We start from the raw sequence: 16,581 nt of genomic DNA, 5'->3' as shown, positions 1-16,581 counted from the left end.
CCTGTTGCGTCCGGTATCCTAGCAACGGTCCTAGCGGGCTGTTGAGCCGCCTGGACCCCGCAGCTCCTGAAATGGAGCCAGAAGTGTTGGATGCAAGCAACCCCTTTACCGTAGAAGGCGACCACCTGATTCCAGACCTGGACCTGTATGATGCCGACATCTACGACGTCCCGGACCCGGGACTGCTCAACGAAGAGGATGGTGAGGTGGCCGGGCCTCGACCCCCAGACGGCCCGCTTGGCCGCAGGCCTCACTCAAGCTGCTGGTTCTGTCCTCTGGGAATGCAGCACTCCCCGGGCAGTCCCCTAACCTGGCAGGGCCCTCAGGAGGGGCCTTGGCTGCCCATGACCTCCAGGGTTAGGGGCCCAAGGCCACAGTGACAGGGCTTCCGCTGCCGGTTCGCAGAGTCATCGTTTAAGGAGCCGGCCCCACGGCTTTTTACCGGCAACTCTCGGTGGCAGAACGTGACCCCGAGCGCCCGTGCCCGCCAGCTGTGGCTGCTCCTGCGTACAGGCCTCCAGACTTTTGTGGAAAAGGTGCGGCTTGCCCATGGCATCTGTCTCAAGGCCTCTTTCCGGCCTGGCTCTTCCCCTAGGGGTCCCCTGCAGGACCCCAGCCCGGATCCTCTTGGCTCCCCTAGGTGGGTGCTGCCTACAACCCCTTCCCCCGCCCCAACCGCTGGTCCCGGTCCGCAGGAAAAGAGAGCTGAGCTGCGCGTGGCGCGCTTGACGCACGGGCTAGAGCCGCTGCGCCGCCTGGAGGTGGCAGCCGGGCTGTGTTCGGTGGCACAGGACCCCGTGGGCAGACGCTTCGTGGTGCTGGACGGTGCGGGCCGCCTGCACGTGCGCAGAGAGGATGGCTGGGCGCAAGAGAAGCTGCTGGCTCCGGTCGCGCTTACAGGGCTGGTGGCAGTGCTGGGCGAGCTGGGCACTGTGGGCCGCTTTGTGGGCTGGGGCCCAGCGGGGCTGGCCATCCTAAGGTCCGACCTCAGCCTGCTGTGGCAGAGTAAGCCAGTGGAGCGCAGGGTGCCGGGCCACGAGCCAGTCTGCTGCCTGCCGGTGCCCGACCCCGGGCTGCTGCTGGTGGCGGAGGCGGGCGGAAGCCTGGCGCTCTGGAAGTTCCGTGCAGGGGGTCGCTGCCTGGTTCCCCATGGGTCCCCTCTGCGGCTGCCGCCAAGCCTCTCGGGTGCGCTTGCGCGCCTGGCTCTGGGGCCTCGGCATCCCCCTCACGTCCCACGCTGCTGCGCAGCCTACGGCTCGGCCGTGCTCACCTTTGATCTGCACACCTGGGCTCTCACAGATGTGCGTCAGGATCTGCACAAAACGTGAGGAGGGGCCCAGGGGCTGGTGGGAGAGGGGAGAATCATGAGGTAAGTCCGCGACAGAAATCCGGTCGTGGCAGGGGTGCCGGCGCGTGCACACACACACACACACACACACACACACATACACACTGCAGTCCTGAGTCCACGGGCCTCCCTCTCACCCCTCAGCACCATCTCCGACCTGGCGTACTGTAGAGAGGTGGGGGCCATGGTGACAGCTTCCCGGGACAGCACGGTGAAGGTGTGGGAGGCTGACTGGCAGATCCGGATGGTGTTCGTGGGACACACAGGTGCGCCGTGCCACGGTGGCTATTGAGGCCTGGTCTCCCCTCACCCTGGGCACAGCCCTGCCTTCGAGAGCTCCGGGCACAGGATCTCCACGGGCTCCTGGCCAAGCTTCTCCGCCCTGGTCATGACCCTGACCGACGGCTCCCCTTCCCTCAGTCCCTGGTGTGCAGGAGTGACCCGCGCCCCTCCCGCAGGCCCGGTGACTGCGGTGGCCGTTCTCCCGAACACTGCCCTTGTGCTGTCGGCCTCGCAAGACGGGACGCTGCGCACGTGGGACCTGCAGGCAGCGGCGCAGGTGGGTGAGGTGGCGCTGAGCCCCTGGGGCCCGAGCATGCCGTCGGAGACCGTGAGCCATCTGCTGGCTCCCGCCGGCCCCGGCTGGCCCTTGCTCTCCTTGCGCGCCCACAGCGTGGAGCTGTGGCGCATGCGGGAGCTCTATTCGCCATTGGCCCAGCTGTCGGCGCCGGTGCTCCACCTGCAGGTGGCGCCGGCGCTGCCCTCGCCCACGGCCCCGCAAGCGCAGCTGCCCACGCGCCTCGTGTGCGCCTGCGCCGACGGCTCGGTCTACCTGGTGTCGGTCTCCAGCGGACGCACCGTGAGCGTGCTTCTGCTGGAGCCCGAGGACTGCGCGGCCGCCGTGGCCTACTGCCTGCCCCGCGAGGTGCTGTGGCTGCTGACGCGCGCCGGGCACCTGCTCTGCGCCAACGCAGCATGCTGCCCCATGCGCGTGCTGCACCGCCTGTGCCCGCCGCCGCCCCCGGCGCCCCGGCCCTGCTGCCTGCACCTCTACAGCCACCTCACGGACCCCGGTAGTGCGTTCGCCACCTGGGAGATAGTGCGCCAGTACAAGGGCGAGCTGTGCCGCAGTGACGTGGCCTGGGCCTGGAAGGACAAGAACCGGTTGGTGCCGGAGCCAGCCAGGGCTGGGCAAGGCGGCCGAGCCCACACCAACAGGCTGTGGTCACCCATAGGTACCTGCTCATGGTGGGGCACACTGATGGCACTCTGTCCGTACTCGAGTTGTGCTCCTCGAAGACGGTCTTCCGTACGGAGGCGCACGGCCCAGGCCCCGTCACCGCCATTGCGTCCACCTGGAACAGCATCGTGTCCTCGGGTGGGTACCTCTCCCTCCACGGCCGGCCTGGGAACCCCTTCCCTCCCCAAAGGCCCCACCGTGGCTCCCGCCCCCACAGGGGCAGACTTGACCGTGAAGATGTGGCGCGTCTTCCCGTATGCCGAGGAGAGCCTGAGCCTCCTGCGCACCTTCTCCTGCTGCCACCCGGCGGTGGTGCTCTGCGCCCTCGGGAATCGCATCACCGTGGGCTTCGAGGACCGGAACAGCGCCACCTATGGCTTGGTGCAGTTTGGCCTGGGCAACAGCCCACGCTTTGATCACCGGCCCCAGGACGACCCCACGGACCACATCACCGGTGAGCGCGCAGGGCAGAGGTGAAGTCCGGGCCACCAGATGGCTCTGGCCCCTGACCCTGAGTCCTCGCCCCCCAGGCCTGTGCTGCTGTCCCACGCTCAAGCTGTACGCCTGCTCCAGCCTGGACGGCACTATCCGCATCTGGACCGCGGAGAACCGCCTGCTGCGGTGGGCTGGGGGTAGGGGAGGGGTGGGGGCTTGCCTCTGCTGCTGCCTCCGTGTTCTGTTCCGAGGAGCAGGGCCGGACTGTCGGTCTGAACAACTCTCCAGGCTCCTGCAGCTGAACGGTGCCCCTCAGGCCCTGAGCTTCTGTAGTAACAGTGGGGACCTGGCGCTGGCCCTGGGCTCCTGCCTCTGCCTGGTGGCCCACAGGCTCTACCTGCCCACGTCTTACCTGATTAAGGTGTGCACTGAGCACAGGTAGGCGGGGTGGGGCTGTGGTGGGCAGACAAGCCGCCGAGGCCAGGGCTCCAGGCTCCCTTCCCCTGCTCAGAAGCTGTGCCAGGATGCCCCTGACGTGGATGCCCCTGCACTGCCGCTGACCAGCCAGGAGTCGCTGACCTCAGCCCAGCTGCAGAGGCTCGCCAGCCTGCGTGGGGTGCCCAGCCTCAGGTCTGCCGGCAGGCCCAGCCGAGCCGTCCCGGAGGCCCCGGCCTGGCTCCCCTGGGTCAGGGCCTGGCCGAGCGCTCCCAGGCCCCTTGGCCACCCACCGCAAGCCCGTCCCAGTCCCGGCCTTCCCACTCCTGGCTGTTCGTGGTTCCCCACCAGGGGCCTGGCCACCACCCCTGGGTCCCTGTCTCAGCCTCTGCCCTGTCCCACTGGTAATGCCACCCAGCGTCCCACCCGTGTCCCTCCCTGTCTGCAGCGCAGCCTCGTCCTTCATCCATCGCCAGGCGGCCACACCTCAGCAGCCAGTGGTGGAGAAGGTGGGGTGGCTCCTGACCCCCTCTCCACTGCAGTGCCCCAGCCCTGCCCCCCGACCCCGGCTCAGGCCCTTCCCCTTCAGTCCCCGGGGCAGGCCTGGGATCCCTGTGCTTGTCTAGGGGCACGCAGCAAGGCTCAAGGAAGAATGCGCTGACCCCTGACCCTCACCCCAGGACTTGGAAGCCTTCATTGCCCGGGACCAAGACCTTCAGCAGCTGAAACTGGGGCTGGTGGGCCCTGCCGCCCGGCCCCCACCCTCCTGGCGGCAGTGCCAGGAGGCCTTTGACAACTACCTCCGTCTGATTTACGGCCCTGGTCTGCTGGTGAGTGTGGGGCCTCCCCAGTCCCTCCCTCCACCCGGGGCCGCTGACACTGCCCGTCTGCCCTGCCCTCCCTGCCAGGGCAAGCATTCCGGAGGAGAGTCCCAGCGGCGGAGCACCGAGGCCCTGACGGTGGAGAGACAGACCTGGGACGTGTGCGCCCTGCCCACAGATGTCCCCGATTTCGGGGGCATTGAAGCTTCGCCACCACAGGACCTTGGGACCCTGGGCCAGCGCTTTGCCCGCCCTCCCCGAGTCCCCTTGCCTCCCCCCACCACCCACCGGAGGTTGCCCAGCAGAGCATCCCAGGTGAGGCTTACCACCACTCCCACCCCTCTGCCTTCACCTCATGGTTCCTGCCCCACCCCCTGACTCCTCCTTCCACCCCAGCTGCTGGCCCGCTCCTCCCCGAGCCACGAACTGGGCCTTAGTTTGCACCTGCAGCTGCAGTTGGAGCGGCTCCATGGGGAGAAGCTTGTGGGCCCGGATCCACTGTCCTCCCACCTGCAGCGCAGGGTGAGGGGCCCAGGCGGGTGGAGGCTGCCGCCCGAAGGCATTACTGCAGGGACACTGGAGTCCAAACTTGGCTCTGAGCCCTGTCCCATCCCCAGATCCCCCTGCTGCTGAAGAGGCGGCCCCAGGAGCGTTCCTCCAACCTCAGGGGCTTCTTCCCTGCCGCTGTTCAGCCCTATAAGGTGAGAGCCCCTCGCTGTCCTGAGGCCCTTCCCTCCCCGGGGGGGCCCTTCTTATGCACCCCACCTTCCCTTTGCTGTAAGCCTTTGTGCCCAACTCTGGCCCAAGGGCCAGGCCCACCTGCGCCCCTCACCCCTGGGCCCAGTTTTGCTGCGGCTGCTCTCTGTGTGCCCTGACCCCTCGCTCCCTGGGAACTGGCTGCCAGAGGGCCAGGGACTTCAGAGCAGGAGCCAGGCAAAGCCAGAGCCTCTGCCAGCGCTCGCTCCCGCAGCCGCTCCCTGGCGCAAGGGTTGGGAGGCTGGGGCCTCTGTGGACTTTGGGAGACCAGAGTCCCCTCCCGTGAGGGGAGCAGAGTCAGTGCGAGCCAGCCTTCCCACTCTCTCCCCCTCCAGATGCCCAGACAGGCCCAGCCCCTTCTCCCCACACATCTGGCACTCTTACCTTCCCAGGTGGGTAACGGAGCCTTCCAGCTGCTACTCCATCTACCCAAGCCACCAATAGCCCCCCTCGAGCTCCTATTGTCCCCCCTTTTTTTTTTTTGGCCGCGCTGTGCGGCTTGTGGAATCTTAGTTCCCCGACCGGGGATTGAACCCCGGCCAGCAGCGAAAGCACGGAGTCCTAACCAGTGGACCGCCAGGGAAGTCCCTCCTACTGCCCCCTTCTTATCAGCGTCTCTGCTCCAGGACCGGGGGCTGAGTCCTGTGGAGACCATGTGGGTGTCAGGGCTCCCCAAAGGCCAGCTGTTACCCAGATTTCCCTCCTCAGTTACCACAGCTGATGCCACACTCACTGCCTGCCCTTCGGCCTGATTTCTAGAGATTCTCTCTTCTTGTCTGTGTGTCGTGGGCAGGGCGTGTGAGCCCAACTCAGCTCTTGGACATCGGGCGGGCAGAGCTGGGCTGGTGGCCGGGTGCCCTGCCAGCGTGGTCTCTGGGGCAGGTGGAGTCCAGGCCCTCAACCTGCCCCGCTGTGCTCCACCTGCAGTACTGGCAGCGGCCCATCCGCTTCCCGGGCTGCGTGCCCAACTCCGCGGTGCTGCAGCAGATGTGGCAGCCTGTGGAGGTCAGCGGCCTCGGAGCCCTAGGCCCGCTCGGGCGCCGCTGCGAGAGCAAGGCAAGGGGCGGGGCGGGGCTGGGCGGGGTCTGCGGGGGGCGGGGCCGGCTCCAAGCCGCGCCCGTGGCCACGGCCTCGCTCTCCACTTCGCAGCCAGGCGGGAGCCAGGACGACCTGTGGCTGCCGCGGCAGCGCGCCAAGCGGCGGGAGAAGCTGATCCAGTCGTTGGGAGAGGAGGGGGAGGAGGATCTGGACGGGGCCTCGGATTCGCTGGGCCCCTACAGGCAGCTCTCTGACCAGCTGCTGGAGTCCGAGGAGCAGGAGGCGCAGGTGGGCGTCCGGGGCTGGGCTGGGCAGCGGCGCAGGAGCTGCGTGGGGAGGGCAGGGTCTGCAGCTGCTGCCGCTGCCCCTAGAGCCCCGAGTGTCTCATCCCGAAGCCCATGGGCTCCCGCGAGGACACCGCCAGGGCCGAGACCGGTCTTCACTGCCCCCAGTTCCACTATGGGCACTCGCTCTGGGAAGAGCGCTACGGGCATCTGCCTAGGTTCCTGCATTTTTTCGTCGGCCAGAACTGGTTCAAAAAGCTCTTCCCCATCTTCACTCTGCAGGTTCGGGGGAGTTTTGGAAGCACAGGCTCAGGTATGGGAGGGGGAGGCTGGAGCGCCCGGGTGCGGCGCAGGGGGCCAGGCCTCAGCACCAGATCCCTGCAGGCATACCCCGAGGTGGGCACGGTGGAGGGCCTGGCCTTGCTGTTCATGGACCTGCTGGACGAGGCCTCTTGGGCAGACCGCGTGCACATTCTGCACGCGCTGCTGAGGCTGCTGCCCGACGTCAGCAGAGACCTCTGTAGCCGGCTGCAGGGCATCCTCGTGCGCTTGCTCAACCTGGACCGGCCCCCCAGCCTCCAGGTGAGCCCCTAGTCCCGCGAGCGGCCCCGCCCCGCCCCAGGCCTCGGGCCGCAGTGTCGCTCCCCCTGCGCTCAGGACGGGATGCAGAAGCGGTTTGTGATGCTGGCGCTGCAGCTGCTCCTGGCCTGCTCTCTGGAGTCCCGCGAGGTGGTGCTGGAGCTCCTGTGCTACTTCCTTTACTCGCCAGCCTCCTGCCGGTGAGTCCTGCTCCCTTCCCCTCCCCCCTCCCCGCTGCTGCCGGGGAGGCCGCCCAGGAGCCTCCCACACCTGTCCCAGGCCGGAGCTCAGGAAGCTGCTGGATGGACTCGGCCTTCAGGACCCGCAGGGCTTCCTGTTCAAGGAGATGATGACCTGGGTCCAGGGCCCGGACCTCGACTCCAAGGCCGCACTGCGCAAGCGCTGCTGCCAGAAGCTGGAGGAAATGATCTGGCAGCTGAAGGTCTGGGCGGGCGCGGGAGTGGGGGCGGGGCGGGGGCGGGGGCGGGCCACCTGCCCGCAGAGCCTCTTGCCTTCTCCCCAGGCTTTTCCCAAGTGCAGAGCGGAGAGCCAGGTGAGGCCAGCAGTCTCCTTGCCCCGCTCTGGCTCTGCGCCTCTTCCATCCTCCCCCATCTCTCACCCCTTCCCCATCTCCTGGGATCTTCCTGCGCCTCCCCAGGAGGGAGTCTGGGGTGGGGTCTCAGGCTTGGAGCCAAGGGCAGCACCTCTCCGGCCTCCACTGGCCAACTCCCCAGCAGATGGAAACTGTGCCGCCGCCGGTAGCCAAGTTGTCAGAGATGCTGCCCGAGGTCTCAGAGACCTCAGCACTTCACCCTCCTTCGAAGGAGGCCCTGTCGCAGATTTCCATGGTCTCTGGGGCAACTGTTCATATCTCTGTGATGCCCTCAAGCATCTCCCGGACGCCCTCACCGGTGGTCTCACCCGGAGAGCCGGACTCGGCCGCCCTGGAGTCACAGGCCCAGCAGACGCTCGCACAGATGCGCTTTGGGCGGACCCGACGTGCACTGTCTGAAACACTGACGCACTTCTGCCCCTTGCCTGAGGCCCACTTGCGATCCTCCGCGCCAGCCGCACTGCCTGATGAGCTGCTGCCTCTGGAGCAGACGAACTGGTCACAGTCAAAAATGCTGGACCTGGGGCCCATCGACGCACTCAACTTCTTCTGCGAGAAGCAGCGGGCTCGGCAGCAGGGCCCCCTGCAGGAGGAGCCCAAGACCCTGCCCCCTTGCCCGCCCCCACGGAGGCCCAGCATGGTGGTGCCACAGCCCCGGGAACCCCGGTGAGCACGCCACGGGTCCCTGGAAGAGGCTGGGGCAGAGCCTGTGTGGAACAGCTGAGGCGTGGGCTCAGCCAAACCTGCCTCCTTACCCTCCAGGCACTACTCCATCCTCCGGCTTCAGGAGGCCAAGGTCCAGAGGTCTCCAATGAAACTGAGGGGTGAGTAGGGGCAGGGGTAGAAATCGGACCCTGACGTCCACCCCACCCCAGTTCCCGCGGAGCATTCACCCCACCCCAAGGTCTCACTATACTGCTGGCCCCCAGGCCGAATGCTGTCCCGGCTCTGGGCGGGCCGCACCCTGGATGGCGCCATCCGGATGCTGAAGCTGCCACTGCCCCGGGTGGAACTGCAGCCTTTCCCCCCAGACTGGCCCAGGCCTGCCCATCCGCTGTCCCCGCAGCTCCTGCAGCCTGCCCTGCAACGCTATTTTCTGCCAGATGACACGGACCCTGACAGCTACAGCTGACCTGGCTGGTGACCCTGGCCTGACCCTGCCTCCCCCTCTTCCCTCCAGCATGGAGTCAGGACATGGCTCTCCAGCCGGCTGTTCACCCCAGCCAAGGCCCAGGGCTGGAATAAAGTCCAGAGGCCACGGCCAGCACACTGGATGCCACCTTCACCTTTGGGGGCCACTGATGTGGGCAGGGGGGGGGGGTCTGGCTGGTGTGTCACGAACCTGCTGGTGGCCAGCTGCATGTGTGAGGCAGGAGCTGGGGGACCGGTGGGGTCTGGGATGGGACAGGGTCTGGGCTCGGGTCAGCACGTGGTGGGGCAGTGTTCTCGGTGGGGGAGGGCCTGTCTGCCCAGAGAGGGAACCCGCCGCATGGGCGTGGCCCTGCTCAGGCACTCAGCCACGGTGCTCAGTTAATTACTGGGGTCAGGAGGGGAGGGGGAGACTAACGGGTGGGCCGGGGAGAGGGGAGGGTCTGGGTGGTCGCAGGTGTGTGTGGGAGAACTTGCAGTCATTTGATGCAGGTGAAACCAGGAGTCCGACGGAGCTTTGCTACCTTTAGGCTGGAAAGGAGAAAAATTAATGAAGAGGCCCCGTGTGCTTTATCCAAGAAGCAGTAAAGGGGCAGTGTTCTTTGGACCTTTCAACCTAAAAGTCACCGGGAGATTGACCTTGTCTGTGAAGCACAGGGTCTCGGGGCCTCGGCCTTCTTCTGAACTGCCATGACCTCAAAGGGCACTGACCCAACCACACGTGGAGCCCACGTGCGCGCTGGCTATTAGGAAGGCTTTTGTGACGGGCCTGTTCTAGCTTTCTATAGCCTGCTGCTGGGTTGCCTGAGCAGCGATTTCTTTCCTGTATTTTCAGCCTCTGACTTTAGACATTTCTGCTCAATGGCTTTGTGGTTAAAATTGGTCTCCCACACCTTTCCCACAGCCCCTAACCTGTGCAGGGGCTCTTGTTACAGGGCTGCTGCGTGGTCAGCTCTTTCCTAGGCCAAGGAGGGCCAGAAGTGCCAGGTCCAGATAACTGAAAGACTTGACATTTTTATAAAAGGAACTGCACCTGCTAAAACAAGGACCGTGAGGCCCGTAGTAGTCTGCACCTACTGGTGTTTCTATGTTTGGAATTACAGAAGCAATAAATGCTTTAAAAAATACAGACATGGGAATTCCCTGGCAGTCCAGTGGTTAGGACTCCACGCTTTTACTGCCGAGGGTTCAGGTTCGATCCCTGGTTGGGGAACTAAGATTCCGCAAGCCATGCGGTGCGGCCAAAAAAAAACACTAACATACAAACATGAGAAAGTAGGGCAAAAGTTTAAACAGGTCAAAATCCCCACTAATCATAAAGGAAAACACTAATATATTTATTAATACATATTAATATATAACTATTTTAAAATTAGGAAATATATTAATCAAAATATACCATTAAGAGAGTAAAAAGTCAGGCCACAGAGTGGGAGAACATATTTGAAATACATGTAACTAAAAATGGCTTATCTCCAAAATATATAAAGAAGTTCTACAAATTAATAACAATAAAAAAAAATCACACAACCCAATTAAGTGTACAAAAAGCTAGAATGGGATTTCCACTATAGATGTTGAAATACCAAATATATATATAGCAAACATAAATATATATATTTTTCCACTTCCTGACTGTGTGACATTAAGCAAGTTATCTAAGTTCTCTAAGCCTCAGTTTCCAATCTATGAAATGTGGACAATAATGCTATGATACCTCACAGGACTGCTGTGAGGATTAAGTGAATTGTTATATCTAAAGCACTTAGGAACAGTGCTGAGCACAGCATAGGTAGATAGAAAACAAAGCCGGAACCCTTCCTCACATCATTTATGAGAGTAATTTTCAGATGAGTTGAAGATTGGAATGTAGAAAATAAAACTATAAATATATCAGAAGGTAATTTAGAAAAATAATTAACTTAGAAAACTCAGAAAAGACATATATTTGCTGATTTAAAAAAAAATTTTATGGCAAAGGACACCATAAAATTAAAGACAAAACTCAAAGCAGATCATACATGTAAATGTAAAATTATAAAAATTTAGGAAGAAAACATAAATCCTTTGGACCTAGCAATTGACGAAGAAGAGTCTTAGACATAACGCCCAAGGCACCATATGTAAAAGAAAACAAATCAATAAATTGGACTTTATCAAATTTTAAGGAAAGGCCTTGTTAATAAGATGAAAAGACAATCTACATACAGACTGGGAGAAAAATATCTGCAGATGACATATCCACAAAGGACACATACCCAGAATATATAGGCAACTCTCAAAATTAACTGTAAAAACCAAACAATCTCATTAGACAACAGGCAAAAGAAACAAAACAGACATTTCACCCAAGAGGAGATGAAGATGGCAAATGAGCACATGAGAAGATGCTCCACATCACCATCCATTAGGGTAGTGTAAATTAAGAATGGCTCAAATTTAAAAAGTGACGCCACCAAATGCTGGAGAAGATGTGGAGCAACTGGATCTGTGTACGATGCTGGCGGGAATGTAAATGGTCCAGACACTGGAAAGCAATTTGGCAATTTCTTGAAAACCAGGACTCAGCAATCATACTGCTGGGCATTTATCCCAGAGAAATGAGGACTTACGTCCACACAAAACCATACTATGCACCAATGTTTATAGCAGCTTTATTTGTAACAGCCCCAAACTGGCAATGACACAAAGGTCCTTCAACAGGTGAATGGCTAATCAAACTGTGGCACAGACACACCATGGAATACTTCTCAGCGATAAAAATAAATTATTAACACAACAACCTGGATGAATCTCCAGATAATTATGCTGAGTGAAAAAAGCCAATCTCAAAACATTCCATTTAAATAACATTCTTGAGGTGACAAAATTATAGAGGTGAAGAACAGATTAGTGGTTGCCTGGGGTTAAGGATGGGCAGGAGAAGGCAGAGCAGGAGGGAGATCTTTGTGGTGATGAAACTATTCTCTACTTTGACTGTGATATTGGTTACACGAATCTACACAGGGGATAAAGAGGCATGGAAGGACTTCCCTGGTGGTCCAGTGGTAAAGAATCCGCCTTACAATGCGGGGAACGTGGGTTTGACCCCTGGTCAGGGAACTAAGATCCCACATGCCGCAGGGCAGCTAAGCCCGTGCACCACAACTACTGAGCTCGCGCGCCTCAACTAGAGCCCGCGTGCCGCAAACTACAGAGCCCGTGCACCCTGGAGCCTGCGTGCCACAACTAGAGAAAACCCACATGCCACAACTAGAGAGAAGCCAGCACACCACAACGAACAGCCCGTGTGCCACGATAAAAGGGCCCGCGTGCTGCAACTAAGACCCGATGCAGCCAAAAATAAATAAAATAATTAAATAATAAATCTTAAAAAGAAAAAAGAGGCACGGATCTACACACACAATTTCATTTTGACACTGTATTATAGCCTCATAAGAGTAACCACTGAAGAACCTGTAACAGGCAGCTTTGTAGAGACAGAAAATAGCCATGAGGTCACTGCAGGGGGGTTGAGAGGTTAGAGTTTCTGCTGCGGGGGGTGAAAATGTTTTGGAAATACACAGTGGGGATGGTGGCAGAGTGTTGTGGGTGTGATTAATGCCACTAATTATACACTTAAAAATAATTAAATGGGGGAATTCCCTGTTGGTCCAGTGGTTAGGACTTGGCGCTCTCACTGCCGAGGGCAAGGGTTCAATCCCTGGTTGGGGAACTAAGATCCCACAAGCTGCGCAGCGCAGCCAAAAAAATGGTCAATTTTGTTACATGTATTTTACAACCATTTACAACAGTTAATGTAACACACCAGAAACCACTGAACTTAAATGGATGATCTGTACTGTATGTGGATTATATCTCAATATGTTACCAAACGGAACCTGGGTCTGCTCGCCTGATGCACAGCGAAGCCAATCTGCTGACACCGGGCTGTAGTGAAGGAGGATACAGCGTTTATTGCAGGCGCCAATCAAGAAGAACTGGCAGCTCATATTCAAAAGACCTGAACTCCCCAGTGGCTTTCAGGGAATGGCTTTTAAAGACAGTGTGAGGGAGAGGGTCATGGGTTTCGTGATCATCTCGTGCACAGTTCTCTGGTTGGTTGATGGTGAGGTAACAGGGTACTAGGTATTTCGGAAATCTCAATTATCAGTTTTCTGGGGTCTAAGTGCTGGTGGTCAGCATGCAGTTAACTTCTTCCACCTGCTGGGGGCTTTAGTATCTGCAAAATCACTCAAGGATATGGCTCAGGATATTATCTATAGCCTTCAAGTAGAACTAAAGGTCCTTGACTTTGTTTTATGGATAAACTATTATTACTTTGTCTAGACTGCTCTCCCGTTTTTGCTACGTTTTCCCACTTCTCTGATTCAATTTGCTCTTTGGAACTCAGGGACGGCCTAGGAGGCTAAAGCTCTTCTACAAACAAGAGGTGGGGGACGTGGCGGTGGGAGGGGGTGTCTGTCCCCAGGAAGGCCCTGCAGGGTCCTGTTTGGTTTCAAATAAAGCTATTTTTAAAAACACACAGAAGGGACTTCCCTGGTGGCGCCGTGGTTAAGAATCCGCCTGCCAATGCAGGGGACACGGGTTTGAGCCCTGGTCCCGGAAGATCCCACATGCCGCGTTGCAGCTAAGCCTGTGCACCACAACTACTGAGCCTGCGCTCTAGAGCCCACAAGCCACAACTACTGAGCCCACGTGCCACAACTACTGAAGCCTGTGTGCCTAGAGCCCGTGTTCCGCAACAAGAGAAGCCACCGCAATGAGAAGGCTGCACACCGCAACAAAGAGTAGCCCCTGCTCACCACAACTAGAGAAAGCTCGTGCACAGCAACGAAGACCCAATGCAGCCAAAAATAAATAAATAAATAAATTTTAAAAATAAATAAATAAATAAAAACACATGGGAGCCTCCTTAAAGGGGCTTCCACTGACCAAACTGAGGATCAAAATAATGACAGTAAAGTATTATATTTCTTTGAATAAACTAGGAATCCATGAGACTTCATTGACATAAATAGGTAAAGAGAAAGCTTTTTTCCCTACAATAAATGATAAAATTAGAAAATAGCCATTTGGTAACCATCACGGTAATAACTAATTCAGAGAAAAAAACAATACATGCAAAAACTAGGGAGTGAAAGGTGGATGAGGAATGGAGTGCTAACATAGCCTCAAAGTATCCCCCCATAAAATACTTATTAAATACAAAAAGAAAAAGAGTAACCTGACAGGGAAGAAGCTTGGGCCACTCGACCTTAATTAAATCATCAAAATAAGCCTCTCCCGCGCTGAGACAAACTGACATTGTGCCACCTGATCAGACAGGATGAAAAGAACCCAGGATTTCCTCCAGAGCATTCATGCCAAAAATGCACAACCTGAATCTAATCAGGAGACAACCAGACAAATGCAAATCGAGGAACATGCTACACAATAGCTGGCTGGTGGTCTGTGTCAAGGGCATGAAGAGCTGTTCCCACCTGAAGGACACAAGAGGTGAGACAAAGGTCATTACTGGGGTGACCTGGGAATTTGACTGAGGTCTCTGGGTCAAGGCTATATGGGGGTTCTTTGTACAGTTCTTGTACCTTTAACTTTGAAATCACTTCCCAACACTTTGGATCTTTTAACTCACCGTGGGCATATTTAAGGCTCCCTAGCTGGTGATTACTGTAAACACTTCCTTGATCCAGTCAAATCACGGGCCTGCTCATTAGTCCTCTGCTCACGCCAGTGGGCCGTGAAGGTGCACGTTTTTGTCTCAGTCAAAAGTACCCACCAGAGGGCATCATTTCCCTAGGTTATCCACAATATTCTAATTCCATACCTTGAGGAATTTTCAACTCTTATGGCCTGGCCGGGATCTGTGTGTCCCGAGCATGTGGTTGCCTTGGAGAGGTGGCACGTGCTTGGACTCATCCATCCTCTTCCTCAATTTCCATGGGACTTTCAGGAAAGTTTAGATTGGGATTGAGGCTATGGGTCTCAGGCGGGGCAAATCCCGGCTCTTGGACCTTATGACCTCCTGACTTCAGGGGCGTATTTTTCCCTGTAAGTGGCTCTTCTGGGCATCACTGCCCCTAGAGGCTTCGTCCTAGCCCTTAGTGTGAAACAAAAATAGTATCAATCTATTAAGGGGCTTATAACCTATGTAAAAGTAAAGTACATAACAAATAGCCCATGAGTCAGGTAATAAGTGGGGGGAAACCCCTATATTAGAAAAGAAGAAAGGTCTCAAATCAATGACCTCAGCTTCTACCTTAAGAAACTAGAAAAAGAACAGCAAATTAAACTCAAAGTAAGCAGAAGAAAGGAAACAGTAAGGTCAAAGTAGAAATCAATAAACTTGAAAAACAATAAAGAAATGAATCCAAAAGGTGGTTCTTTAAGAAGACCAATAAGGGCTTCCGTGGTGGCACAGTGGTTAAGAATCCGCCTGCCAACGCAGGGGACACGGGTTCAAGCCCTAGTCCGGGAAGATCCCACATGCCGCGGAGCAACTAAGCCTGTGCGCCACAACTACTGAGCCTGCATTCTAGAGCCCGCGAGCCACAACTACTGAAGCCCACGCACCTAGAGCCCATGCTCCGCAACAAGAGAAGCCACTGCAGTGAGAAGCCTGCGCACCACAACGAAGGGTAGCCCCCGCTCGCCACAACTAGAGAAAGCCTGTGCGCAGCAACAAAGACCCAACTCAGCCAAAAATAAATAAATAAATTTATTTTTTAAAAAAAAAGATCAGTAAAACTGACAAACCTCTGGCAAGACAAAAGGAGAACGCAAATTACCAATATCAGAGACGAGAGAGCTGACACCCCGACAGATTCTACATTTAGTAAAAGGATAATAAGGGAATATTATGAACAACTTTATAACAATTAACTCAACAATTTAGAAGAAATGGACTAATTCCTTAAAAGACACAAACTACCAAAAGTAGCCCAAGAAGAAAATGACAACCTGAATAGCCATGTTTCTATTACAGGAACTAAATTTGTAATTGAAAAACCTTCCCAGAAAGAAAATTTCAGGCCCAGATGTTCTTTTTTAAATTAATTAATTAATTAATTAATTTAGGCTGTGCAGGGTCTTAGAAGTAGTACTAGTTTTACAAACTCTTCCAGAAAATTCATAAGGAAAGAATACTTTCCCCAATCCTCTGAAGCCAATACTACCCAACTCCAGACAAAGACATCATGAGGAAAGAAAACTACAGACCAATATTCCTCATAGACTGAGATGCAAAAATTCGAAACAAAACTTTCACAAACCGGGACTCCCCTGGTGGCGCAGAAGTTAAGAATACGCCTGCCAATGCAGGGGACACGGGTTCGAGCCCTGGTCTGGGAAGATCCCACATGCTGCAGAGCAACTAAGCCCGTGCGCCACAACTACTGAGCCTGCGCTCTAGAGCCCGCGAGCCGCAACTACTGAGCCCGCGCGCCTAGAGCCCGTGCTCCGCAAGGAGAAGCCATCGCAATGAGAAGCCCGCGCACCGGGACGAAGAGTAGCCCCCGCGCGCAGCAACAAAGACCCAACACAGCCAAAAATTAAAAAAAAAAAAAATTTCGCAAACTGAATACAACCATATATAAAAACGAAAATATATCACGATCAAACGGAGATTATGCCAGGAATACACTCACTGTAATTGATCCTGCTTTTCCTCCCGCGAAGATGGATGTCTGCCAATAACGGAGGAAGAGGGAATGTAATCGGTCCGCTATCAGCGGCTGGCAGGACCCCCAAGGGACGGTGCCATGCCGGGGCCCAAAGCTTGTCCCTGCACGACCCCCACCACCGCGCAGAACCCGGAATCCCCAGCTTCCGGGCGGCACCCAATCCCACAATCCCCCGGGCCTCGGCGTGGCCCCGCCTCC

At 56.9% G+C, this 16,581-nt stretch overlaps 1 protein-coding gene and 1 long non-coding RNA gene across 2 annotated transcripts; one reads left to right on the top strand and one right to left on the bottom strand.

The window, feature by feature from the left end:
- Positions 1-25: 25 nt before the first annotated feature.
- WDR97 (WD repeat domain 97) lies at positions 26-9,825 on the top strand. The gene is given in 21 exon segments (XM_059901687.1): positions 26-201; positions 406-1,324; positions 1,493-1,614; positions 1,807-2,512; positions 2,584-2,726; positions 2,806-3,042; positions 3,119-3,444; positions 3,535-3,864; positions 3,866-3,967; positions 4,139-4,288; positions 4,367-4,594; positions 4,676-4,801; positions 4,897-4,980; positions 5,963-6,361; positions 6,445-6,639; positions 6,742-6,939; positions 7,015-7,136; positions 7,216-7,378; positions 7,761-8,215; positions 8,312-8,373; positions 8,479-9,825. Coding segments are annotated over 21 exon segments (5,400 nt in total). The 5' UTR covers positions 26-71; the 3' UTR covers positions 8,682-9,825.
- LOC132351702 (uncharacterized) lies at positions 2,616-16,539 on the bottom strand. Its single transcript, XR_009498463.1, has 3 exons — positions 16,348-16,539; positions 5,769-9,229; positions 2,616-2,703 (listed from the first exon to the last, which is right to left on the bottom strand). It is a non-coding gene; the product is annotated as an uncharacterized LOC132351702 (long non-coding RNA).
- Between the last annotated feature and the right edge of the window lie 42 nt (positions 16,540-16,581).

Source organism: Balaenoptera ricei, chromosome 17 (genome assembly GCF_028023285.1).
Source record: "Balaenoptera ricei isolate mBalRic1 chromosome 17, mBalRic1.hap2, whole genome shotgun sequence".
NCBI classification, from domain to species: domain Eukaryota; kingdom Metazoa; phylum Chordata; class Mammalia; order Artiodactyla; family Balaenopteridae; genus Balaenoptera; species Balaenoptera ricei.
Note: the sequence above shows the minus strand (reverse complement) of the source record. Positions and strands in the feature narration are given on the sequence as shown.